At 41.2% G+C, this 25,533-nt stretch overlaps 1 protein-coding gene and 2 long non-coding RNA genes across 4 annotated transcripts in view; 2 read left to right on the forward strand and 1 right to left on the reverse strand.

The window, feature by feature from the left end:
• LOC144381394 (uncharacterized) overlaps positions 1 to 18,042 on the forward strand; it is a 90,304-nt gene extending 72,262 nt beyond the window's left edge. The window contains exon 4 of the long non-coding RNA XR_013446573.1: positions 17,930 to 18,042. This is a non-coding gene — a long non-coding RNA (uncharacterized LOC144381394). The remainder of the gene's footprint in view (positions 1 to 17,929) is intronic.
• On the reverse strand, positions 1,000 to 22,815 carry LOC144381395 (uncharacterized). The gene is made up of 2 exons (XR_013446577.1): positions 22,756 to 22,815; positions 1,000 to 3,049 (listed from the first exon to the last, which is right to left on the reverse strand). It is a non-coding gene; the product is annotated as an uncharacterized LOC144381395 (long non-coding RNA).
• Positions 22,643 to 25,533, forward strand: part of GALNT7 (polypeptide N-acetylgalactosaminyltransferase 7) — a 141,084-nt gene continuing 138,193 nt past the window's right edge. Inside the window, exon 1 of one of the 2 annotated variants that reach the window (XM_036075536.2) lies at positions 22,643 to 22,853. In XM_036075536.2, the coding sequence (XP_035931429.1) occupies positions 22,728 to 22,853 (126 nt within the window). In that variant the 5' untranslated portion in view covers positions 22,643 to 22,727. The remainder of the gene's footprint in view (positions 22,854 to 25,533) is intronic. The other variant, XM_036075535.2, reaches the window with a different exon arrangement.

Genomic DNA, 25,533 nt, shown 5'->3' on the forward strand with positions numbered 1-25,533 from the left:
CTTCACCCATAATCCATCTCAACCATAATCTCTTTAGAGGAAAGTATGAGGTCCTCATGAGTTTTCACTACATTAGGAATTTACTGATCGAGGATGATTTGCGTTGGTCTGAATGTGCCAGCGGCAGAATATTTTTGTGAACTCTTCTGCTCAGCGTTATGTGTGGTACCACCTGAGTCGTTACAACTTGAACCACTGTCTGAAACTCAGTTTGCGAAGAAGTGTCTTGCTAATAATAGTCTATTCAGACTTGTCTTTCTTTTAGAAAAATTCTTTTGCAAATAACACTGCATTTTCTTTATACCACTCACCATCTAAAGAATATGATTTTGATCTTCCTTCCATGGTTTCCTGTAGGCTTTCTGGCTTATACCTGCTTTGTTTGTGTGGCTCTATTGCTTGCACCTTTGATGGAAGTGAATTTTTTCTCTTATTCTTTGTTTAATACAGAAGGCTGCCCTGTGCACTCTCCTCTGTTACTCGAACGAATTTCAAACAGTCTTTCAGAACTCCCACGTGGGGATGACAATGAAAGCAGTCAGTAATTGTTGATGAAAGCTTTGCAACTTCTGCATCATAGAACAAAATTGAATTGTGAAGAACAAAAGCTGGTCCCTCATCCTTCTTTGTATTCTGAGAAGGTTTACGGGAACCTCAGGTAAAGTCTGAGTAGTTACTCTTCCATTTAGCAAATGCAATATAAGACACAACCTGATAAAAATTAATGAGATAACCTGACAAATAATCTTTAGATGACTAGAAAATATTATCTCTTACTGATAGCTTCTGTATTCCGGTTCTGAGATTATAGGGTATTCAGATATTCCAGAATTTAGTTTGTTGCAGACAATTTACCCATAATTGTGTTCACTGCTGCCATAAAGTCTCCATAAATTATCCATTGTTCATTATGAAATTGTTATAATTTTTTGAAGGCTTGAGTTATAAATGCTTATTTGTTGGGAGCATAAATTGAATCTGATGGTTTGTTCAACTTACTTGTTTATTCCCTACTTTATTAGTTTTGATGTAACTTACAAAGATACCACGGTACAAAAAGAAAACAATAATTAAGGAAATTCAGAAAATAATTGAGAAAAATATGAATGAGGAAAATAAGGCTAAGACGGTCATAACAACTAAGAATCTCTCTCTCTCTCTCTCTCTCTCTCTCTCACACACACACACACACACACACGCAAATTGATCTTGGAGCAAATTGATCTTGGATCTGACTCTGTATTACTAAGTTTTGTACCCAAATTGCAAAAATAATGAAACGTATTAAATCACATCAGTCCCCCTAAAAATTCTTGTGAGTAATATAATATTTAAAAGTAAATAAGAGAGAGAAGAGAATAGTTCATGATGTAAATTTTCTAATCTTTTCCTTTGTGATTTGGAATTTTTTTGTTTTGATGAAGAAATTCTTCCAAGGTCATAAAGATAATTTTTACATTTGCTTTTGAAATTCTTAAAGTTCTGCCTTTCGTATGTAAGCCCTTGATTCATGGGGAGATCTTTTTTTTTTTTAAATTGTGAAGTAGGGATCCAATTTGCCCCTTTTTCTACATGGAAAAATCAATTGCCCCTAGTCATTCTAGTTGAGGGAAAACAAGTAGGAAAATGAAATTACCACTGTGGCCAAGATTGAGACAAGTTAGTACCAAAAGCTGAATTCCAACCTTAGTGGAGCATGGAGAAAGCTCGTGGCGGGATCCTGGCAGGGACACGAGCTGCCTGGAACTATTGCCTTGACTCATCTTGAGATTTTACCCTTTCTGGTTCCCTTACACATGATAAATCTTCATTTTGTGGGGCTTCACTAGTTCAGAAATTGTTAGAATTCACATAGGTATTCTACTGAAGTTTGATCTTCTACCAAGAATAATGACAGAGATTGCAAACCGTCTTAGTAATATAAAGGAGGAGGTGCACAAGAAAAAAACCATCTTCAAATACTGCAAAGGAACTTGTTTGTCAAAATATTACGCTTAAATATATGTTAAAGTCAGTCCATCTCTTAGGAACTTCTGCTAAGCAATTATTATATTCTTATACATCACTAGGAAGAAATGATAATTTCAGACTAATTTGTAAGAGGTTTTCTCCCAGAGTCTAATATCGTGTTTTTTAATAGAAACAAATATACGGCAATACCATTTAATGAGTTTAATAAAATGGAAAATAATGCTGTGGTTACACTTTAGTTCCCAAAGCTAATTGTTAATTTTTCTAACATCCTGTTGGGAACCGCTCTTAACATGTTTTGCCCTTAGGGATTACTTGTGAGGCAAACAATTAAGATGAAACAGAAGTGTCAAAATCTGTCAAAGCATCTAACTCACTAATCATTGACCCGCACTGGTCTGATTGATTTTATTTATATGCCATGTGTTTCAATTATCTATTGTGTAATGACTTACCCCAACACTTAGCAGAGCAGCTAAAACCAACAAACACATTATCTCACAGGGTTTCTGAGAGTTAGGACTCTGGGAGTGGCAGAGTTGAGCGGTTCTGGGTCAGCTGTCACTTGAACTGCAGTCCTCTGAAGGCTCAGCTGCGGGAAGATCCACTTCTCAGCTCACTCACATGTTCCTTGGCAGCCCTCGCTGACTTGCTGGCTGTCAGCTGGGGTTCGTGGTTCCTAGTCACGTGGGCTTCTCCAGAGGCTGCTCGCAGCATCCTCTCCTGCTACAGCCCCCTTCCCCAGAGCAAGTGATCCAAGAGCCCAGGGTGTGAACTGGGAGGTGGGGAACACTGGGAGCCTTTTTGGAGGCTTTGCTATAGCACTATGGTTTTAAAATATATATGTAGAAAAGGGAATAAAAAGGGAATATAGGGAACAAGAGATGTTCACTCAGAAGGCTCAGAAACCTATACATACATATATATGTTTTTGTATACATAGAGTATACAGAACAATGACGTTTATATATACTTGAATATGCGTCTGGGTCTTCGACTTCAATCCACTGATCTGTCTGTCGCAGCATCATCACCGTTCCGGTTTTGAATACCATAGCATTATAATGTACTGCAATATCTGGCAGAAAAAAAACACAGAAGGAAATGTTCATTTTTAACAATAAAAAATTACGATTTTTAAAAACCGGCTTTTATTTCTATCCTGAAATAATCAATTCTATCTCCCCCGCCCCTTGCAAATGCAATTTCAAAAAAGCGGTTATCAACAATTTATGAAAAACGAAATAATTTGAGCAACTTGGAAAAGGAATGCAGGATGAAGAAGTTACATAATCAAGGGGGAAATGTCCTGAGTGGAAGAAATGAACAACGGGTTCCCAAGGGCAAATCAGCAGCTGTATATGTGTGGGGAAATGCGACACAGATATGCAGAACTTGGATGAAGGGAAAAAAAAAAACAGATGATAGCAAGATCCTCGAATATATTTGAACCTTAATATATTGGTTTGGTAACTTTTTGTTTGTGTCTGGCACTCCCGTCATGTGGCTTTGCTATTGCTTTATTCATTTCCACACAGTAATAAACCATATAGTGGCAAACTGTAAAGCGTGGATATTTGCTTTCTCATTCTCCTACCCACTACCTCCCTTTTACCAACTGTATCATATATCGTGTATTAACTGCTATGATAAACAACGCCAGACCTCAGGGACCTAGTGCAACGTAGGTTCACTTCTTGCTCCAGTCACAATCCAGTACAAGTACAGTGGGAGGAAGAGGGGAAAATCTATTCCACATACTCCCTCGGGGCGCCTCTTCCATCCCCCCCAAAACTCAGTCTTTCTTTGAATTCTGTGCATCTGATGCTCAAAACACAAGACAGAACTTGGAGACCTGTGCAAGATGATTTTTAGGGGCCAAGCTTGCAAGTGGTGTACACAGTTTTCATTGGCCAGACCTCAGTCACATGACCCCGATAAGAGAATCTGGGAAATGTGCTAAAGCTGTGCGTCCAGGAAGGAAAGGGGGTGGAGTCTGATGACCATGCAGTGGTCTCTGTGTAGCGCCGCCGTTAGTCTCCCTGCGGGATGTGGATGCGTGCTTTGATGAAACTCCCCACAAAACTCTAGTATTCAGTCCTTCGATTTATACTTGTCTTGTATTTTATGCTTTGAAACAATTATTCTTCAAATTTGTAGAAATAAAAAGGACTCTACTGAATCTTAGTTAAAACTACAATAAGCTCTGAACTGGGTGGTGGACGATAGGTTCCAAATGAAGGCAAAGGACTAGTTTGGAGCCGCTGTGTTACTGAGTGGGTTTGTGGTATTATTAAAATCACTTGTGCTTAAACTCTGGGTGATCAGTAAATGCAAGTTTATGGAAGCTCTACATGGTGAAGTTCCTCTTTTCACTCACTAATCCTAAAGTATGAGAATGCATATTTAAAATGACATACGGTTTTTAAAAATGCCTACTTGTACACAGGTATGAATTCTTATTCATGGCACCTTCTATCAATGCAATCAACATTTTTAGAAGCCTATGAAGTAAAACAATTTGCACTTTAAAATTTACATATGCAATACAATGAATTCAATAAACTGGCACTTGAGACTGAAGAAAGGAGAAAAAAAGTAACGAAAAATTCCGATTTGTAATGCTGAGATTTCAAAAGTAAAGCAGCAAATAAAATCTAAAGCTTCAACAGATTTGAACTATTTTTCCCCTTGATTGATTTGCTTCTGTTATTAAGCATTAAATGACTCATGAAATCAGACATCACGTATTCGTTTGCAATGAGTTATTTAATTGACGTATTTCTAGGCAAGAGACAGTTCTAGTCACTTGGTAGATTTCACAAGGGCAATTGGTGGCTGAGATATTATTTAATGTGAATTAAGGAATTGCAATAAGTTGTTTCCTCTTGATAACATCTGATTGAAGATCTTCTCAATCTATAGCTTATGTAATTGAGGATTTTCTTTAGATTGTATTGACAGATTATTAACCACCTGCATTCCCAACTTTGTTTAACAATATCCCTGATTTGTTGTACAATTCTATTTATTGTATTTCACTTTTCCTCCTTTCTATGCTCCCAAATTGCTGTTCCCCCCAAAATTTGCTTATTTTTTTTTTCCTTTTCTTGTTATACATTATCCATAAAGAGCGTCATGGATAGTTATGCTCATTAGCATTAGTTTCTTTCTTTCTTTCTTTCTTTCTTTCTTTCTTTCTTTCTTTCTTTCTTTCTTTCTTTCTTTTTCTTTTCTTTCCTTTTCTTTCTCCCTTTCTCTCTTCTGTAGTTTCTTTCTCTCTTTTGCACCTTTCCTTCTTCCCTCCCTCTCTCCCTTCCTTCCTTTTTAAATATAAGCTATTAACAAAGGTGAATCATGGCAGTGAGTCAATCTCTTTGATAAATTCATGATGTGAGCCTTTATGGCATAACACTAAATAAACAATGCCCAGAAAAAGAACATTTTCACACAGTTCTAATAGAAAAAAAAAAAGAGATTTGAAAATATATATAAAATGTAACCTTAAATTTTTTATTAGAGGTAGTAGTGAGAAGAACGGCTAAAAATGTTTTTTATAACCATTAATCATTTCATTCAGAGTTTCCAGGCTGTAAACTCCTTAAGAGCAGGACTTTGTATCTCAGTCTGGTACAGCTAGGCACTCAGTATTTGTTGAATGAATATATCAATGAAATCATATATGAATGGTAGGACATGATACCTTTGCATGTTTCAAATATAACCAGAAACCTGTTCATGTTGAGATATGAAAATGGGTGTATAGCATGTAAGAAGAAAGCTCTACAAAATCACTTAATACTATGAATAGGTTATTTAAGTCTTTTTTAAAAAGAAAGCAAAGTGGGCATTCTTATGAAGTTTTCTGGGGCTTTATCCATTGGTTGGTTGATTTTCTTCAGTCTGTGCTGATAGAAAACTCTCTCATCACACTGAAAATGTCTCCTTGTGACTAAAACAATTTCATTTCTAGAGTGCAACTTGCTACCTGTTCCTTCTCTGATTAACAAAAGATTAATTTCCCAAACAGGAAATGGCTCGTCACTTTTATAATTTTATTAGACATCTTATTCTATTTAGAAAATTTATAAGAAAGCAGGAATGTGTTCAATTTCAACCATTTTATTTAAGATAGTGTCAATAGAAAAAATTCAGGAAAGGCATTCCTCTCATTTTTGCAGTGTGAAGGAACCAATTAAATAGGTACAAAGTTGCCCATGTTACTTTAACTCCTTTTTAGTAAGAGTTATTATCTAACTATAATGTATTTGCTCATCTGTCTATAGCTTCCACTACTCTGTAACCTCCTCACCGACCAGGACAACGACCTCCATTTGTATCCCTGGTATGATGCCTGGCATATGGTTCACACTCAGATCTTGCAACAAAAAGTAATTTGGTATCATAAAACTGAAATCTGTGGCTAATCTTTTTTTAAAAACCAAAACCCAAAAATTCTCTTATCTTTAGATATAATCCCGAGATCAACTTGGTTGTTTATTAAAACATTAAGTCATCTATATGTCTGTTTGCAGATAGGCCATCTCATTTTGTTTCTCTGCTTTTCCCATCAGATTACTGTAAACAAGCCCTCCCCTAACCATAACTCTGAGAGTGTCACGTGTGAGCAGACACTCAATGCATATTCCCTTGCCCACTGACTCTTCAGGAGCGCCTGGTACAACTTGTGTGTATGCCTTTGAATACAGCAGCTATTCATGGACATGTATTGAACAAACTGAAGGATAGCATCCAGTAGGAGAACACTGGCTTCTCTTTCCTCCAGCCTACCCCTAGGAAAATAAATATCTGTGCATTCTTCACATTATCATAAGATGAGGCAGGGACTCTAGGCTGAAGTATATTCTGGGGTATTTAGCTAATGATGCCAAGGCTCTCTGTGACTCTCGATCCATACTCACAGGCAATCTGTTTCCCTCCCTTTCCCATTGCCTTCAGGATTACTTCTAGAATCCTTGGTTTGGTTTAGCTATTGCCCATCCTGGAACACTCATACCAGCCGTGAAGACTTATTTTTCTTTACCTCATCTCAGGCATTCCGTCCATGCTCCGTCCCATACCACCTCCGTGATTGGGTAACATCTGTTCGTCCATCATCCTTCTCTTAAACACCACATCTTTCAGGAGGCCTTTTTGGATACACTAGATCAGGGGGCATTAGGTGCCTCCATGGAATCAGGTCCTGGATCTGAAGTATTTCTTATCATAATGCACATTATACAATATAATGTGTACCTTCCCTCTGGGCACATAAGCTTTGGGAAAGCAGGGGATTTTTTTTTCTATCCTGTCCACCATTATATCTCCAGCACCCATGTCCAGTTTACAACTACTTAATGAAATTGAACAAATGAATCATGTCTCCAACTTGAGATAAAAGTAGAGGGAAGCCTGGACTGGAAGTTTGTAGAAATGGGATCAAATCTTTGTTACCAGCCCAATGTGCTCTCAGGGCTCCTGTGACCCTGGAGCCCCTCTTCCAACAAAGGAAGTAAAAGAGCTTAATTTAGTTGGCTCACATCACAGTTTATGAAGCTAAGAGTTTCTTGCACCATGATAAATTGAGGAGAGGTACTTTGGCGCAACGCGGCTACAAAGACCAACCGTCAAACAATAGTCTTTCCCACAGAGCAGTGTGAGGACTGCCCTCAGTTATGCAGTTGGAACTGCTCCGTGTTAGCAGCGGGTCTGCAGCTCCGCCTCTTGGGGATGCACAGCCCAGGGATTCCTCCAGTTTCCTGACCGGTACGCGTAAGATAGAACCATTCCTGTCATTTTATTTATGAACCCTGGCCATTACTCCTCGGTACCAAAACAACTGAAATGTACATTCGTGGGTCTCTATGACTCCCATCTAAAGTCTAATGAGGTCAGTCAAAACGGAGGCCAAATTCATCATTTATTATTTATAATTTACATCCAACTTCAAAAAAAAGATGAGGCAATTCAGAGTAACACATGAAACAGCTTGTTTAAATCATGCCGTAAGAACAGAAAAGATTAGATACTGTTAGAGGAGAGGGAGGACGGTGTACCAGGACATGTGATCACTGCAGCTATTTATATAGAATAGGAGTTAGGGTCCAAGCATGTAACACATGGAGTACACGGGACATTTACTGTGGACCCTCAATCCAGAGTGTTTCATCTCTCTATGTTCTTGCTCTTTACCTTTGTCTTATAAATGTATGAATTTTTTTTTTTTTTTTTTTTTTTTTTTTAGATAACAAGAGGGAAAAAAAGAAACAACAATTTATAGTTCCTCACTGGTAGACAATCCAGAAGAACTGGCATTTCTTCTTAGGTGTCCTCCTTTCCAATTATCATTTTTTGGCTCAGTAGTCAAAATACACCCAACGGTCAAATCACACGATGGAATGAGTTATATATAATAGAAACTCCGTCTCGTCTAATTCGTAATCATAACAAATAGCCCAGCTAGTGTGTTTATGGCCATCAGTATTCAGGAAAGCACTTATTCCCGAAGTCTGTGCCTCACAATGAATGTTAATGTTCATCAATCAGCTGTTGTTCTATAAAATCCTCCAAAGTCTTTGTAGATGGGGTTTTTCCTAAAGATTCTCATTTTCTTTTCAAAACACAGGAAAAGAAAATAATTGTAGGTTTTTCACCTTAACCTACCTAACGTAGCCTATGAAGTCACTCTGCTTGGCTATGCATCTCAACAATTATCTTGCTGACTTTGCCCTATCTTGACTTGTTCCCACCCCTTTCTTAACACTTGGCTTCAAAAACAAAAACAAAAACAAAAACAAAAAAACCCCAAACCAAGACTTAATAATGACCACAAAACCAGAAATAACAGAGACCACACCCTTACTTTTGGACAACACATAAATCATCCCAAACAGGTCTCTATCCTAATGATTTCCCCCATAGATTCTACAATTCCCTCTGTATTTTTTATTTAAGTGTCAAAACTCCCAGTTTGTCTTTTCTTTGTCATTCAGAAGGAAACCTCATATAAAGTGGAAAAATTAATGAACAGCTTTTGTGGCTCTTGTTGTTGTTACTTATCATCCCTGGGAATAGGATTATGATCTCAAGAAACAGTAGATAGATCTTTATTTTACTCATTTCGGCTAAGTGCAAACCAAGGAATTCTGGTCTTTAAAAAATGTTCCATAAAGGGGGTGCCTGGCTGGCTCAGTTGGTAGAGCGAGGGACTATTGATCTTGGGGGCATGAGTGTGAGCCCCAGGTTGAGTGTAGAGATTATTTAAATAAATAAATACTTCTTAAAAATATTCCATATATTAACTAACTTATTCTTTTTTGTCACAGAAATATTCTATGTTGGGATGCCTGGGTGGCTCAGTCAGTTAAGCGTCTGCCTTTGGCTCAGGTCATGATCCCAGGGTCCTGGGATGGAGCCCCGCATCGGGCTCCCTGCTCCATGGGAAGCCTGCTTCTCCCTCTGCCTCTGGCCCTCCTCTCCCTGCTTGTGTTCTCTCTCTCTCTCTCTGACAAATAAATAAATAAAATCTTAAAAAAAAAAAAGAAAAAAGAAATATTCTATGTCATATCAATGGGCTTCCATTGAAAATGGGGTGGGTTTGGGGAGATAGAGTATTCATTGTTTAAAAAAAAATTGTTAAAGAAAAGTTGTATATACTACTTATTAAACATTCGCTTTTTGGTACCTATATATGAACAGAGTCACAAAACTAGATCATAAATCATAAAACTAGATATTCTATTGGGTGGGAAAAACCTGTGTTAGTCATGGTCCCCAAACACAAGAAGCTTAAAACTAAAACATGCAATAGATAAATATAACATATGATAGGTCAGTTATTTCTAAAGGGTAGTAGGTTTGGGGGTAAAAGAGATGATTAAGTAGAACACAAATTTTTTTTTTTAAAGATTTTATTTTTAAGTAATCTCTATACCCAACATGGGGTTTGAACTCACAACCCTGAGATCAAGAGTCACATACTCTACTGACTGAGCTAGCCAAGTGTCCCATATATTTTTGATTTTGATAATTATGTATTTATTTTAATATGCATAGAAAAATTAATACCACAATCCTGTGATTTTACTGGTATTGCTTAGTACGAAGCCAAATTTAGTTTTATAAAAGTATATAATTTTAATGAAAAATATTAAAGCAATAATATATATATCACTCCAGGTATGACTAAAAATGGTGTAAATAGTACCAAGATTTAATAAGGTTCAGGAAACACTAACACAGGTTATTGGTATCACATCTAGTATATGATTTAAGTCATAAAACTAAAATCAAGTTATCCTAGAAAGAAAGTGTGGTAATTTGGCTAACCAGTTGCCACATTTAAATAACTGCTCTTAACATTTTGTTCTTAGGCTTCTCCATTTAATTATTCCATTCGGTTGTACTGGTTCAATCAATGAATATGCATTAAGTATCTACTATGTACAAGGCCTCTGATAGGTAATTTCCAGGAATATAGAAATCATTAAAGACACACCACCATTTTCTTTCTTTAAAAATTTTTGATAATGTTTCTTTTAAAAGTAACACTTTCATTACTAATAATTTAGATAAGATAGAAAAATGTTGAGAAAATTCCCAACAATCCCACTATTTGGATAGAGATCAAAATGCTAATGACTTATTTCCTTATAGTCATTTTTTAAAAGATTTTATTTATTTGACAGAGAGAGAGAAATCAAAAGCGAACAAGCACAAGCAGGGGATGTGGCAGGCAGAGGGAGAGGGAGAAGCAGACTCCCCCCTGAGCAGGGAGCCTGATGCGGGGCTGGATCCCAGGACCCTGAGATCATGACCTGAACCAAAGGCAGACGCTTAACGACTGAGCTACCCAGGAGCCCTCCTTATAGTCTTAAAAGTGAAAATATATTATTTCTCTTATTAACAAAGTTGGAACAAGAGTTACACTTACTTTTATATCGTATTTTTTTCCCACTTAACCTTCTATTTTTTCCCTTTTTCCATGTTTCCAAATATTTTCTAAAACATGGTTTGAAGGACCAAATACACCATTTAACTATTCATCTACCAATAGACATGTGGCTGAGTTCTAGCCAATAAAATCGGGCAGAATGGATGTTCACCACCCCAAACCTGACTCTTAAAACACCTCCTGGGCATCCTGTATGTGCTCTTTTTTCCCTAAGTTGCCAGCTCAATGCAAAGAATAGAGTAGAGAACTTGGATTGCTCAGGGGATGGTAGATCCACTGAATGGGAAGAGCATGAGTCCTGAAGGGAGACCTGCTTGGGGGCAGAGTCCCTTCCCTGCCCCTCAACCAACCCACAGAGAGGAAGGTACATTTTTATTGCATGAAGCCCCTGAAATTTTGGAATTGTTTGTCATAGTGATTAGCCTACCCTAATTCATTTATGTTCTTCCTCTAACTCTTGAAAACTTCATTTAAAAAAAAAAAAAATTATTTAGGGGTGCCTGGGTGGCTCAGTCTTTAAGCGTCTGCCTTCGGCTCAAGTCATGATCCCAGGGTCCTGGGATCGAGCCCAGCATCAGGCTCCCTGCTCCACAGGAAGCCTGCTTCTCTCTCTCCCAATCCCCCTACCTGTGTTCCCTCTCTCGCTGTGTCTCTCTCTGTCAAATAAATAAAATCTTAAAAAAAAAAAAAAGAAATTAAAAAAATTATTTATTTTTTCTTAAAAACTTCCAAACTTGTGTGCCCTCATTTTGTGACACTCTTTCTATGGGCCTTATCTTGATTTTTTCAGTTATTTAATCCCAGGTGAAGTCATTTGTCTAGTGGTCAACTGGTTGTGAATGTACTTGATTTCACTTACCGCCACTTCTCAAATCCAAAGCAGGAAGAGTAGATTGCTGTGAATGATTTTGCCCACTAAGACATGAATTACACTCTGGAAATGCTGACTTGGAAGTTCCAAGTAGGAAGTGTCCTGTGGTCTAATGCTCAGAAAACAAGTCTGTTCTAAAAGTTTAGGAGTGACAATTATTAACATAGGTGAAACCTTGTGAATGGGTCAATCTAGGCAAATATTAAAAACTGAGGAAAAGAAAATGAACTAGAACTGTGTTCTAAATAATGCTGCTGGGGTACCTGGGTGGTTCAGTCAGTTAAGCATCTGTCTTCAGCTCAGGTCATGATGTGATCGAGCCCCTGCATCAGGCTCCCTGCTCAGTGGGGAGTCTGCTTCTCTCTCTCCCTCTGCCCCTCCCCCCTGCTCATGCTCTCTAACAAATAGATAAAAAATCTTTAAAAAATATATTTTTATAAAAGATAAATGATGTTGCCTTTAATTTAGATTATAGAATTAGTGACCAAGACTGAGAATGAGTGGCTGAAAGATGGAAAAAGAACCAAGAGCCCAGAAACCAAAGGATGAGAAAATGTCAATAACAATTCTAATGTGCTGTTAATTCATCCATTAACTTAAAATTTTTTATTTATATTTTTATTTCTGGAAATTAGATCTCTTCTCAATTTTACTCATATTTTCAGAGCTCTTTTCATTTCTGAAATATATTGAATATGATTATTTTATAGTGTCCAATAATTCCAACTGCTATCACTTTTAACAGTGTATTTTGCAGTATATTGTTTCTGCTAAACAGCCCTCACAGGGCCTTGGGTGTTCAGTGATTTTCAACTGTGAGCAACTCATTTTCTTAGGGGCCACAGGAACAGAACGTTTTTCAAAGCATGAGGTAAAGAGGGTTCTTTCAAAAAGGAGTTGTTAAAAAAAAAAATGGGGCACCTGGGTGGCTCAGTTAAGCATCTGCCTTTGACTCAAGTCATGATCTCAGGGTCCTGGGATTGAGCCCCATATTGGGCTCCCTGCTCAGCGGGGAGTCTGCTTCTTCCTCTCCCTCTGCCCCTGCTCATGCTCTCTCTCTCAAATAAATAAATCTTAAAAAAAAAAAAAAAACCCAAACCAAAAAGGAGTGTATTTGCTTTTCAGATGCCTTGTGACATGATTGGTCTGGGACCACTCTAAACTAAGTTCTTGGTTTGAGGGTTTTCTAGCCATCCAGGTGGTGTGGATTCTGGCTGCAAACCAGCATGATGGACAATTTATAATGACTAATTTCTTAGATAGATGGTGTGGGGTATGTGCAGAGGAAGGTTTCTTTTCAGGGGGTGAGGGGAATGGGTTAATTCTAGTTCTCTCTCACCTTGGGGATGAAACCCTTTGGGGATCCTAGTTTTTTTTAAAGATTTATTTATTTGATAGAGAGAGTGAAAGCGAGAGAGATCACAGAGGGAGAGGGAGAAGCAGACTCACCGCTAAGTGGAGAGCCTGATACGGCACTCAATCCCAGGACCCTGAGATCATGACCTAGCCAAAGCCTGATGCTTAACCGACTGAGCCACCCAGGTGCCCCTGGGGACCCTAGTTTTTGAGGTACTATTAGACTTTCCATTTTGGGTGGATCCTGAATTTGTTTTCTGTTCCGAAATCCTTGAATTCAGAATATAAGTGATACTCAGGTACCTGGGGTTTGGACAAAGCCCTTAAGGCAAAAAGCCAGCGTTGGTGTTTAACTGACCCTCTCTACTCCATCTTTGATCTTAGTGTTCTTTATTTTCTTGTTACCCATGGATGCATTTAGAAAGATTTAAAAAATATATTACCCAGCATTTTTTCAGTTGTTTTCATCAGATCAGTTGATCCTGGCATCTAAACTGCCATTGTTGCATGGGAGATTTTATTTCCAAATAGAAGTTGTTCCATTTGAAAATATACTGTATATATGAAAATCTAGAAAAATTGCCGAGTAATTGCTTACACAACTTCTTAAAATAATATGTGCTGCCAGAGCATTTAAAGAGTTTGTTTTACAGACTATTAATTTAACTACTTACAGAGAGTCTGGAAGCAAAACAAGTTCGATAATTTAGAACCATAAGAGTTGAAGAATAATCAAAATATATCCATATTCTGACCTATTTTAACCACTTCCACTGTCCTAATCCTAGTCCATGCTACCATGATCTCCCATCTGGATTATTAAAAAATAGCCTCCTCGCTGGTCCTTGCTTTTATCTTTGTTCCTTTCCATATTAAATCCAGAAGCCAGAGGCTATGATCCTATTTAGATATAATTTCTATCTTGCCACCCCTCTGCAAGTCAATGGCTTCCCATCTCACTCTAAATTGAAGCCACAGTCACTACTGTGCCCTAATATTCTCCTCTTACTTTCTCAGCTAGAACTCTCCTTTTGTCCTTGCTTTTCCTAAACCAAGCAGGAATGTTCTTGCCTAGGGGCCTTTGTACTTGCTGCTCTTTAGGCCTGGAGCCATCTCCCTCAGATATCCATTTGGCTTGTTCCTTCATCCCTTTAGGTCTTGTTCCAGTATTGTCTTCTCAATGAGACCTTCTCAGACTACGGAAAATTGAAACCTTCCCTCACTCCCATCCAGCATTCCAAATCCCACTTCCCTGCTTTATTTTTCTCCCTAGCATTCATCTTCTGCTATGCTATCTAAATAAATGAGTTAAGCTTGTAAACTCTTAGACCAATGCTTGGCCCATAAGTGATATACCAGTTTATTTGGTAATAATAGATAATAATTTACATATCTTGTTTATTGTCTGATTCCACGAGAACAGAGATCTCCGTTCTTTTAGTTTACTGCTATATCCCATCATCTGGAACAACGCCTCGCATGATACATGCTCAAAAAAAGTTGAGTAGAAATAGCTATAAATATACAATAAAAGATCACAGAAAGTGATTCAATTTGTTAAAAATCATTTTACACAGTTTGAGAAATAGATGACATCCTATGAGACCAAGTCCTCAAAGACCATTCTCCAAAAAGAAATTTAATTAAAATTCAAATTTCAAAACTCCTTGCAATATGCCAAAAGGTACATTTATCTAAATGACAGTATTTTGAGCTTTTCTGAAGATCAGCACTCTTGGCTCACATCTCCCTGGTGTGGTTCTCCAAATAGTCACTTAATGTAGGACCACACGTTCAAATAAAGAGAAAATGTACCTGTTCATTGCTCAGTTGTTAGAAAATACCTGAAAGAAAGAGAAAGTTTCCAGGCCTCAGCAAGATGCAGTACGGCCCAGTGGGGACACAGAATGTTTGGAATTACTCCTTGCCCAGCCCCTAATTCCTGGATCATTTAGGATAATCTTCCTGCATGTGTCTCAGGAATCTATACCTCAGTTTCTTTATTTGCATGCAACTTGGTTTATCTCCTTTGAAATGTCTGAAACAGCTTCGAGGCACAGTCCATTACTAAAAATAACCCACTTATAATTAATCCAAAAAACATTCAGAAAATGGTGCAAAGAAATTCTTTGTGGTTCCTGTCATGTGCCTTTTAGACTGTAGTTTGCCTTGGACAAGCACTAAAATGTCCCTTCCCCCTGTTCTACACATCTTCACATCCTTCTAGAGATCCTGTTTATCTAGCTACACCTATCACCGTCAGGCCAGAGGACTCAGCAAAATACATCGCCCAGAATCTCACCTTCTTTAATGTGGGACTCTGACATCTTCAAGACAAACTAGCCTCTGTTTTTGTCACACTGATAATCTCTCAGAACATCACTTTGATGGCAACAGGGGTGGAATGAAAAGAAACCATGTCAGAAGAGGGACAGAGAACCCCACCTGTCATATGTAAAATGAGAGATTTGGCTAGACTCTAATTTCCCTTCAAGTGCTAAAATTTCATGAAATTAAAATATGAAATCCACTGAAGAAAGACTCAAGTTCTCAGCAGTGTGGTTAAATGACATGAAAAGTCTTTAAAACTGAAATTTGTCAAGGTATTACGATAAGTCCTATTACAGTTTGTGCATATAAACCTCTGCATCAGTGAGCAGATAGGTAGTTTCAAACAGCTATCAGTTTATTATCTAGGAATTAAAGTACTCGTTTTGGTCAGATAAAAATGTAGAACAGTGTACCCTCCTATCCCAGCTCCTAAAAAAGGGCAAAGCCACTCAACTCTAAAATACTTATGCAAAACATTTAGCTATTATCCCCTCTTAAGATCTGTTAATTAGAACTTATTAAAGCATGGGGGAAGAAAATGGAAATTTCTATACACATTATTAAGCTGTAGAAAGACACTGAAGCTCATAAAGATGAGGGAAAACTGAGGTAAAGAATTTCATTGCTGAGATGGAATGGGGGCAGTGTATAGCAAGAAGGGAGTTTTGGTTCTTAAGATTTTTTTTTAGTGACAGAACCACCTGACATATTTTTAAATTAGTTATAAGTAAGATTAGATTATTTTTAGTGATGGACTACATCTAGAAGCCTTTTCAGACTTCCTGGAGGAGATAAGCAGAGTTGCACACAAAAAAAAAGAAACCGAGGTACAGCCTACAGAGAGATTATGCAGAGACATCACCGTAAATGATCCAGGAATGAGAGGCTGGACAAGACTCCATATCCAGTAATTAATTCCAGACCTTACATTTCCCCACTGCGCCTCCCTGCATCTTGCTGAGGCCTGGAAATTTTATCTTTTCTTCCGTCCTTTTCTAACAACCGAACAATGAACAGGTATATTTTCTCTTTGTGTACATGCATGCAATATATCTTTTAGTATACAATGCTTCCAAACTTCTCTATGCTTAAAACACAGAGTGAACATAGGATGCAGTGAGTATGTGAAATCTCCTTTCACTCATTTGCTCTCAAATACTGACCATCTCCTGCGTGCCAGGCATGACGGACATCTAGGAATACAATCACAAATGACAAGAACATGGCCCTTACCCTTAAGAAATTCAGCCTAATGGGGGTGACGGACCATTGAAGAAGCAATTACAAGGCAGAGCTCTATGTGCTACGATGGAGAGTGCACGGGGTGCTCTGAGAGCATGAAGCAGAGGCTCCTACCCTCGTCAAGGGTAGGGTCTGAAGAGAACATTCAAGAGGTCTCTGAAAGAACTGATGTATAAATTGAATTGAAGGATGATCAGGAGTTTGGTAGAAGGGAGTTGGTGCTGAAATAGTGTCCCAGGTAAGGGAATAACATGCATGAAGGCCTAGAAGTGACAGACCTTGGCCTGTTCCAGAAATGGAGAGAAGATCAATGTAGCTGTAGTTTGAGTTGGAAAAGAGGTCGCTGACCAGCTGTGAGGCTGTGGAGGTAAGCAGAGGCAAGCTCACAAAGGTCTTTGTAATAAATTGAGAAATTTGGGGTTAATACCAAAAGCAGTGGGACGCTGTCGAACAGGTTCCACGCAAGAGTGGTGAGAGAGAAAATTTGCTTCAATCACCTCTTAAATAAACGGTTAAAATCAGAAGACTACTTCTGAATTATGGGAATCCAAAAACAGTGCTGAATTATGAGGAGGTAGTGCTCTACAGTGTTAAATCTAAGAGGGTTTTACATAAGCATTTTTGCCTTCAAAACACTGTAGGAGACCATTAACCTCAGCAAATGGAAGCCCTAGTGACAACAGTCTTTTATTCCAGATGAGCACAACTTAGGAATTATCCATCTCTTAAGCTTAAGATAGAAACAGTAATCCATGTCAGGAAAAAAAGTATAAAGGCAGAATTTTACTTTGCTGTATTCTATGTGAGAGTTTAAATTTAAAAGTGTCAACCATACATCAACATCACAGGATAGTCTTAGAATTTCAGTATTGAAAGGAATTGAGATCAGTTGGTCTAACTCCTTTATTTTATAGTTGAAGACAGTACACAGAGTATTTCTTTGTAAGATAATCAGAAATAAGTAATTATCTAAGATCTGGATTCTTTCTGAAAGATTTCAGCATATGATAATGAATACTACATAACTGAGTTAACGCAAACAATAAATGAAAATACTAGTATTCTGACCCAGATACTTGATTCCCAGTGTTGTTTTTAAGCCTCCAAAGTCCCCCACCTCTTAGTACCTACACCCTTGTCTAGTCTGCTCCCACACTGTACCAAACTATGGCTTCCGTTTTGAGCTCTCTTTCTCTTGCCCTCAGATCTTTTACTCGGGAAGAAGAAGCCAGCTGCCATGTCATAAGTAGCCCTGTGGAGAGGCCCTTGTGATGAGGAACTAAAGTTTCCCACCAATAGCCCGTGACGAAGTGAGGCCTGCCTGTTGGCTTTGTGAGTGAACTTGGAAGCAGATTCTCTACGTCCAGTTGAACCATGAGATGAATGTGGCCCCAGCTCATGGCCTGGCAACAACCTCATGAGAGATCTTGAGCCAGAACCACCCAACTAAACCACTCCTGATTCCTGACCCTCAGAAACTGTGTGAAAGAAGTTTGTTGTTTTAAAGTGCTAAATTTGGGGGTAGTTTGTTATGCAGTAAGAGATAACTAATAAACACTGCACAAATTAATATATTCTTAACAAAATTAAACTATCAACACTTTAAAAATATCTAAGTAGTAATTCTTTTCTAAAAGATAAAATACATTTTTGACTTAAAAGTACTATCGCTGGTGTTCTTCTTTGAAAAGAGGTGATTAGATGTTTACAGAACAGGTAATATGAGATTTACCCAGTAATTTATAGGTCACTGATTCTAATTTAATCTGAGTTCTTGGCAGCCAGACATAGTTAAAATTGAAATTTGGTTGCAGATAGTAATTGCCCATGGCTACATGTTCCCATTTCAAGACAACTTAGTTTCTTTCTTTTTTGGGGGCAGGGGAGTGGATTCTCAGTAGATACAAAAATCTCAAATTAAATTAAACTATCACTTTCCTCTTGTCCTGAGTTGCCCTAGTAAGATGCGGAGTAAAGGGGAAACAACAGTCTACCAGCTGCTGCTGTTGATGACAACATGCAAAATAATCACTCTTCTAATTAGATAAAACCTCTAAAGTTTTATCCTGGAAGGAGAGCCTCCAGGTAAGGAAGAAGAGCAGTTGACATAGCTCTGACCCCTCGTCTAGTCTACCTTTCGTCTTCACTTTACAGTCTCCATCCAATTATTCATTCAGCATTTCATCGAAAAAAAAAAATCACTGAACCTTTGCTATACACTAGACACAGGAATATAATGATGAACTAGATAGACCAAACTCCACCCTCCTCTACCTCTTTATCTGGGAGTGGAAAAAAGAAATTAAGCAATTACAATGTAGTGGTAATTAATAGAGAAGGAAAAGTGTGGGGTGCAGTGGCAGCACCTAGGAGGGTACCTATCCCAGGATATTGGTTAGGGAGGGACATGGGGGGGTGGGGAGGGATGTGGGCAGGAGTGTGGAAAAGCTTTTTGTTAAGGCGTCATTTCAGGCTTTACTCTCCTTACAAAGGCCTGAAGGCAAGGGAGTTCGAGACACACTTAGAGACTTGGGTTCAGCTTGGTTGCAGCATAAAACAGAAAGGAGTGGTGAGAGCCCCAGTGCACTACACCTTTAAACTGCAACCCAAGCATGGACACAGTTCCTTCTGGTGGGTTCTCCTTTAAAAGAGCAGGCACCAGGAAGAATTAAAAACCTAGCAAATCTTTAGGCCCTGACCTTTTGCATCCTGTCTGAGAACACTTATTTATATTCTAGGCCCAGAAAGCTAGCACAGCTTGGTGAGGAGTATGCATGTAGTGGCAAGAATTCGAGGTTAGAAAGATCTGCTTTGAATCCCAGCTTGAGAACAATAGTAATACCAACCTCACTCAGATTGTGTCAAGATTAAATGAAGTAACAAACGTGAAGCATCTTGCACACACTAGGCATTCACAAAATTTCTCTTCTGCCCTATTACCTTGCTTCTGAGCCCTCTGCTGGCCTCCTAGCCAAAGGCACCATGTCTTGGTCCACCACACTGACCCCATATGTGACAGAGGGCAGTGCTCCCTTGGCCATCCAATGCAGTTCTAGTCTCTACCCTCTTTCTCGGTGAACCCAGGATTAGACAAACTAGAAGTATTCCAGCACAAAAATCCCTGTCGTACAATAACTGTAGCATCTGTTAAAAAAAAAAAAAATACGGGGGCGCCTGGGTGGCTCAGTCGTTAAGCGTCTGCCTTCGGCTCAGGTCATGGTCCCAGGGTCCTGGGATCAAGCCCCGCATCGGGCTCCCTGCTCCGCGGGAAGCCTGCTTCTCCCTCTCCCACTCCCCCTGCTTGTGTTCCCTCTCTCGCTGTGTCTCTCTCTGTGAAATAAATAAAATCTTAAAAAAAAAAAAAAAAATGCCCATACACAACTGAGACTTGTTCTACCACCCTATTTTTACATTTTGTATCTTTTTCGCTATTCGGCAGATAAGAGTTCAGAGCGGTTAAGTGACTAACCTTGATGTAAGCTTTGCATGTAGCTCATTTTCTACAGTTGTGTCAACTCTACAGAGGCTGCCTCCCAGCAAATATTGCAACGGGCATATATTTTAAGGTATACTTTTAGTTTCTTTTTAACATTGTGAGGACTCAGAGAAACATGGGCTTTTACAACTATATACCCTTTTGTCAATTTCTAACTTTGTATCCTTTCACACAAATTTTAAGTTCTCTATATGCAAAACTAAAGGGGGATGGCGGGATCTCTGAATCCTATTTCTGCCCAAGAATCATTCCCATTACTTTAGTAATAAGCAGCACTTACAATTTGCATACCTGCACAACTATACTCCTAATAGTAAAAATGAAGCTTCCTATTTTCTTAATAATAAAAAACTGTCTCCTCTGTGAAAGTGAGAGCACAAATGAGAGGTTTAACTTCAGCTGCTGATTTCAAATGGAATTATTCCCTCATATGATCAGAATAAGATCCCTTGAAGGTCACCTGTTCTAAGCCCAGTCTTCATCTAGGGAACTGTCTACTTTGCAAAGGTGTCCTCCTCCCTTGTGAGCAGCTCAGGTTGGGTCCACAAATGATCCTATTCCTGCCTCCCAAGAATATCTAAATAAATCTTTCCCCAAGCACCCCTTCCCTTCTACTGTTTCTCCAAAGGTGGTGCACAGCTTATCCGGATCAGAATCACCTGGGTACTTATTAACAGGCAATTTCTGGGTCCCAACATCGACCTGAATTGACCCAGCAGTGAGGCATTAGCTTTCTATAGTACCCAGTAGGTTCATTCTTAATCAATCAAATATTCAGGTCTTTTTCACCAAAAAAGTCTTCAGCAAAATCTCCCTCATCTTGTACTAAAAACAACTGGTTCTTAACTGGCTGATAAAAATGCTGAGTCAGACAGTGACTTGTGTTCAACACCTGATACCCCTCCTCCAGTTGCTCTATATATTAGGCTTATATTGCAAATGTGTACAATTATTCAGCCAAACAAGAATATACCTAACTATATTGTCATCCACTTTACATTTCCCTATGTTGTTCACAAGGATATCACTCTGAATATTTTGTGGAAATTCTGAAATTATGGCACCTACAGAATTCCCCAAAATACCAGGTAATGTAACCCAAATTATAAAGTACATGAGTTAGTTTGGTACAATTCTTTATCTGGATGATTCAAATTCTCTATTTCATTTTAAAAATTTAAATAACCAGGTTTTACTTTTCTTAAAGTCCTTTTAGATATGAGACATTAGGAAAAAGGATCAACTTTCACCATCCTAAATATTAGCATAAGATATTAAACATTCTGTTTAACTTAAATTAGGCAGTTTAAGATATGCTACACTGATAACGTAATCACGTACACTTGGCAATAAAGTGATTGGCATCTTTATTGGGAGATATGGAGGTAAAATTATTCCCTGAGAGTGAGGCATTTGGCTACACATTTGTCGATATCCTTTCCTGTATAATTTAGGTCTCACAGACAGAAAAGGGTTGAAAAACAGAAATCAAGGAACCTCCATCAAGTGGTAAAAAATCAGGTCTCAGGGAGGCAATGAAGGTAGAGCATTGTTTAAAAAACCCCAAATCCTCGGTCCTCCAAATAGAAACAGCCCGTGAACAAGGTGGGTATTATTAGCACGAGACTGGCGTTCTTCTAATTATCTCAAGAGAAAGTGAATATTGGCTTTCCAAGTGAACCCCTCCAGTCCAGGGATATGTGCACATCACACCTGGGCCTTTCGGTTACAAATCCACCTCCTTAAGGAGCCGTGTGAAAAAGCAAGATCAATCAATAAGAAAAAATCCTCCCAGCTATAAATCAGCCACGTGGAGCTGCTGCAGCGGCCGCGGTAGCCCTGACTTCCTGGTTGGCTTCCTGCAAGCCTTGCGGCTGGGGGCTCCGGGTAGTGGGTGTAAGAAAGGGAAGGGCAGCCAGCAGCCGCTCCAGGTCCGCGGGGAGGGGGGCGGCGGGCCGTGGGGAATCCTGGAGGGCACGGGCGTTAAGGACAGAGTTATGGCCCATAATTAAAACAAAAGTTTGGGAATCTGGAAGCTTTCAGAGCTGAGCAGTGGGGCAAAGGCTAAGGACCAGAGCTGGGGCAAGTGTAAGTTAGTTACAAGGTAACAGGGAATTGCGAAGAGGGTTCTTGGGCACAGCGGTGAGAGAAGGGGACTGCGTGCCGGGAAGGGGGGTAGGTACACAGAAAGGAAGCTTAGAAGAGCGAGGCACACGGGTCGGTTGGAGCTCTGCGGAGGCCGGCGGAGGGGGGGGGGGGCGCGGCGGCGGAGCGCAGTCCGAGCCGGCGAGCCGCGGGGAGGGGGCGGAGGGAAGAGCCCGGGGGAAGGTAGAGCCAAGGGGAGTTCCGGATCTGGAGCTGGAAAGGGCAGGCTGCGGAGAGGGCGGCAGCCGAAGCGGTAGGGGTGGGGGAGGGAGGAGGTGGAGAGCCGGAGGAGGGGGAAGGAGGGAGGGGAGAGCTGTGGCGGCGGCTGCGCCGGGCTCTGTGTCTCTCGCCGCCGGAGGAAGATGAGGCTGAAGATTGGGTTCATCTTACGCAGTTTACTGGTGGTGGGAAGCTTCCTGGGGCTAGTAGTCCTCTGGTCTTCCCTGTCCCCGCGGCCGGACGACCCAAGCCCGCTGAGCAGGATGAGGGTGAGTGACCCGCCCGCCCCCTCCGGCGGCGGCGACCTGCAACTTGTTTTGTTTGCGCGCGCGCGTGGCGGGAGCAGGGGCGGCGGGGTCGGGGCGCGGCGTTGCGCCGCAGCTCCGCAGGTGGTGCTGGCGCAGCGCGGGCCGATCGGGGGGCGCCGAGCCCCGAGCACCCGGTCGCCGCTACCAGCCACCGGCCCGCCCCCTCGCCGCCCCTTCCTCCCGCGCTCCCCCGCCCCGGGCTCCGCCGGCGGCGGCGGTGCTCCACGCCGGGACTGCGGGGCGGAGCGGGAGGAGAGCGGGGGCAGCGGCCGCCCAGCCCCCCGACTCCTCCGTGCGGGGACCGCCGCGGTCGCGGCCGGGGGACGCGGGGTTGGTCCAGGCTGCGGCCTGTGGCGCGTGCAGGCCTGAAGGAGGCGAGATGCTGCCGCTGCGATCACCGCCGTTCGGGACCAGGCCCCTCGGTGCAGCCTTCCCTCCCGCCACCGCCCGTCCAGGGATGCTCGCGGCCCCGGGATCCCCCGGCCCGCCTGCGTGCGGGGAGTGGGAGGGAGATGGCGCCCCGCCTCCGGCTCGTACGGAGAGCGCCGCCTTCCCCCCCCAACTCCGGTGGCCGCGAGACGGGGTGCGATGGGAGGCCGAGGCCTCACCCCGGACCGGCCCTTCCTCTTCGCTTCCCTGGTGAGGGGAGGGGCGGTTGGCCCGAGGTGGCCGAGGGGCGACCCCGCCCGGCTCGCGGGCCCCTCCACCGCAGTCCACCCCGCGCCGGGGAAGCGTCGCCCGCCCGCCCGTCGGCTCCGGGCGGCTCTGTCCGGGGGATGTGGGGCTGGTTCCTCTTCCCGGGCTGTGGCAGGGCTGCTCGGGCCGGAAAACTAACTTGTGCCGGCGCCCCGCCGCTCGGCTTTGGCTGCGTGCTCGCCCAGCCCGGCCGCTCCGCTGGGACGCATTTGTCTGCCGCTGTAGGCGCGAGTGTTAGCTTTGACACTCCGTTGCTTTTGAGGGTTTAGTCAGGCGCCTCGGAACGTTAGTTACCGTGAGCCGCGCCGGGAAGGGGGCCGCGGCGACTGCGGCTTCGCTGACCCAGTTGGTTGGCTGCATACCGGCTTCTTCCTCCCCCCCCCCCCCCAGCCTGATCCGCTCCCCGAAAATGAGCCGCCTCCTTCCTCATCGCGGAGCCCGGGATAGCCCGCCGGGCCCGCTGCCCTTGGGGGTGAGGGAGGGCGCGAAGAGTTCAGGGCCACGGAGCGGCCGGGGGGCCTTGGGAGGAGTTAGGCTCTGCAGTAAAGTGCCTTTGGCAAATACTATCTACATTGCGTCTGTGCGATCTCCTTTATTAACTTTCCTTAGCATTAACTTAGCATCAGAAAGTTGAATGAGAAGGCTTCCTTTTAAGAAGAATCCTAGGAAGAGCTTTCCTTATCCGTTTCTGTCTATATGGTGAGATTAGATTTACTCTTAAGTTTTAGTGTTTGAAGTCTTGACCCAAGTGGAATCTCTTTGTAACATCTGGGGTGGGCTCCCATCTAAGTCATGTAAGTTACTGATAATAAAAAGTACCAAGTTTTCCTTTAAGTGTGTTTGTGGTTTTAAGCCTCTCAGAACTCTTGGGCTGTTGGTGATCTCTTTATGGTTTTTTGCTTTCAAAATGATTGACGAGGGATAACTGAATATTGCAATCGAGAGTGTTTTAAGTCATTAAATGGCCTTTCACCGAAAGCTAGAAATGTTAGAACCCCATTTTCTGGGAGAGAAACTGAGGAAAGTCTGACAAAACTAGCCATATTAAGAATGTCCTGTAGTTCCCATGACAAGTGTTTTATTAAAGAGGTCGTAGAACATCCACACCGATACCCATCTCTTGAAATACTTTACTAAAGTGGATATATAATAAGTACCCAGCCACAAGGCTAATCATTCAATGGCAGGTGGTGATATCTTGATTTTTTTGGTCCAACTTATTTGATAGTTTGTCACTGGGTCCACTGTAATTTCTATCATTTGCCAAAGACAGAAGCTAGCTTTTTAAGACTTTTAAATGTAATTAACACTGCAAAGAATGCTTATGGATCAGGAAAACCAAAACCTTTTATTAATTTTACGTAAATGTTACCTAAGCAATTTAAGGCATAACTTATGAATAATTACGACCATAAACAAGGGACTTTTGCCTCCTTTTATTAAAAACTATCCTAAGAACTTCTGAGATCTGGCACTAGAAGAACATTTCCTTTAGAGAAGGTTCTGACCAGCCCGCAGATTCTGACTCCCGAGTTTCCCTTCTTTCTGCCTTCTAGTTCTTTTCCTTCGATTTATGGTTGCAGACACCTCTCCCCACTGTGAGACACCTGCCTCTTTAATGTTGATCCACCTGTGGGCTTCTTTTTTTTGGATCCCTATAAATCCCTGTTAGTGGCTTGAAATAGGCTAGAACAATCAACCAAATAAAGGTTCCGCCTCAGCTCTGGCAAGCTTGTACTTGTGGCCCCACCCTGTGCCACTGCTTGTCTTGTACTTTCAATGTTCCAGGCAGTAAAGTCTATAGCAACCTGGTTTTTTTTTGTTTTTTGTTTTGTTTTTTTTTAAGCCGGGACTACTTCTTTATATCTGCCCAGCTGTGGAGGTCACTATTACAAAACACATTACCCATGGTCAAGATGAGAAACACATTTCTTATCTCCTTCCT

The sequence above is a fragment of the Halichoerus grypus genome, chromosome 3, assembly GCF_964656455.1.
Source record: "Halichoerus grypus chromosome 3, mHalGry1.hap1.1, whole genome shotgun sequence".
In the NCBI taxonomy this organism is placed as follows: Eukaryota; Metazoa; Chordata; class Mammalia; order Carnivora; family Phocidae; genus Halichoerus; species Halichoerus grypus.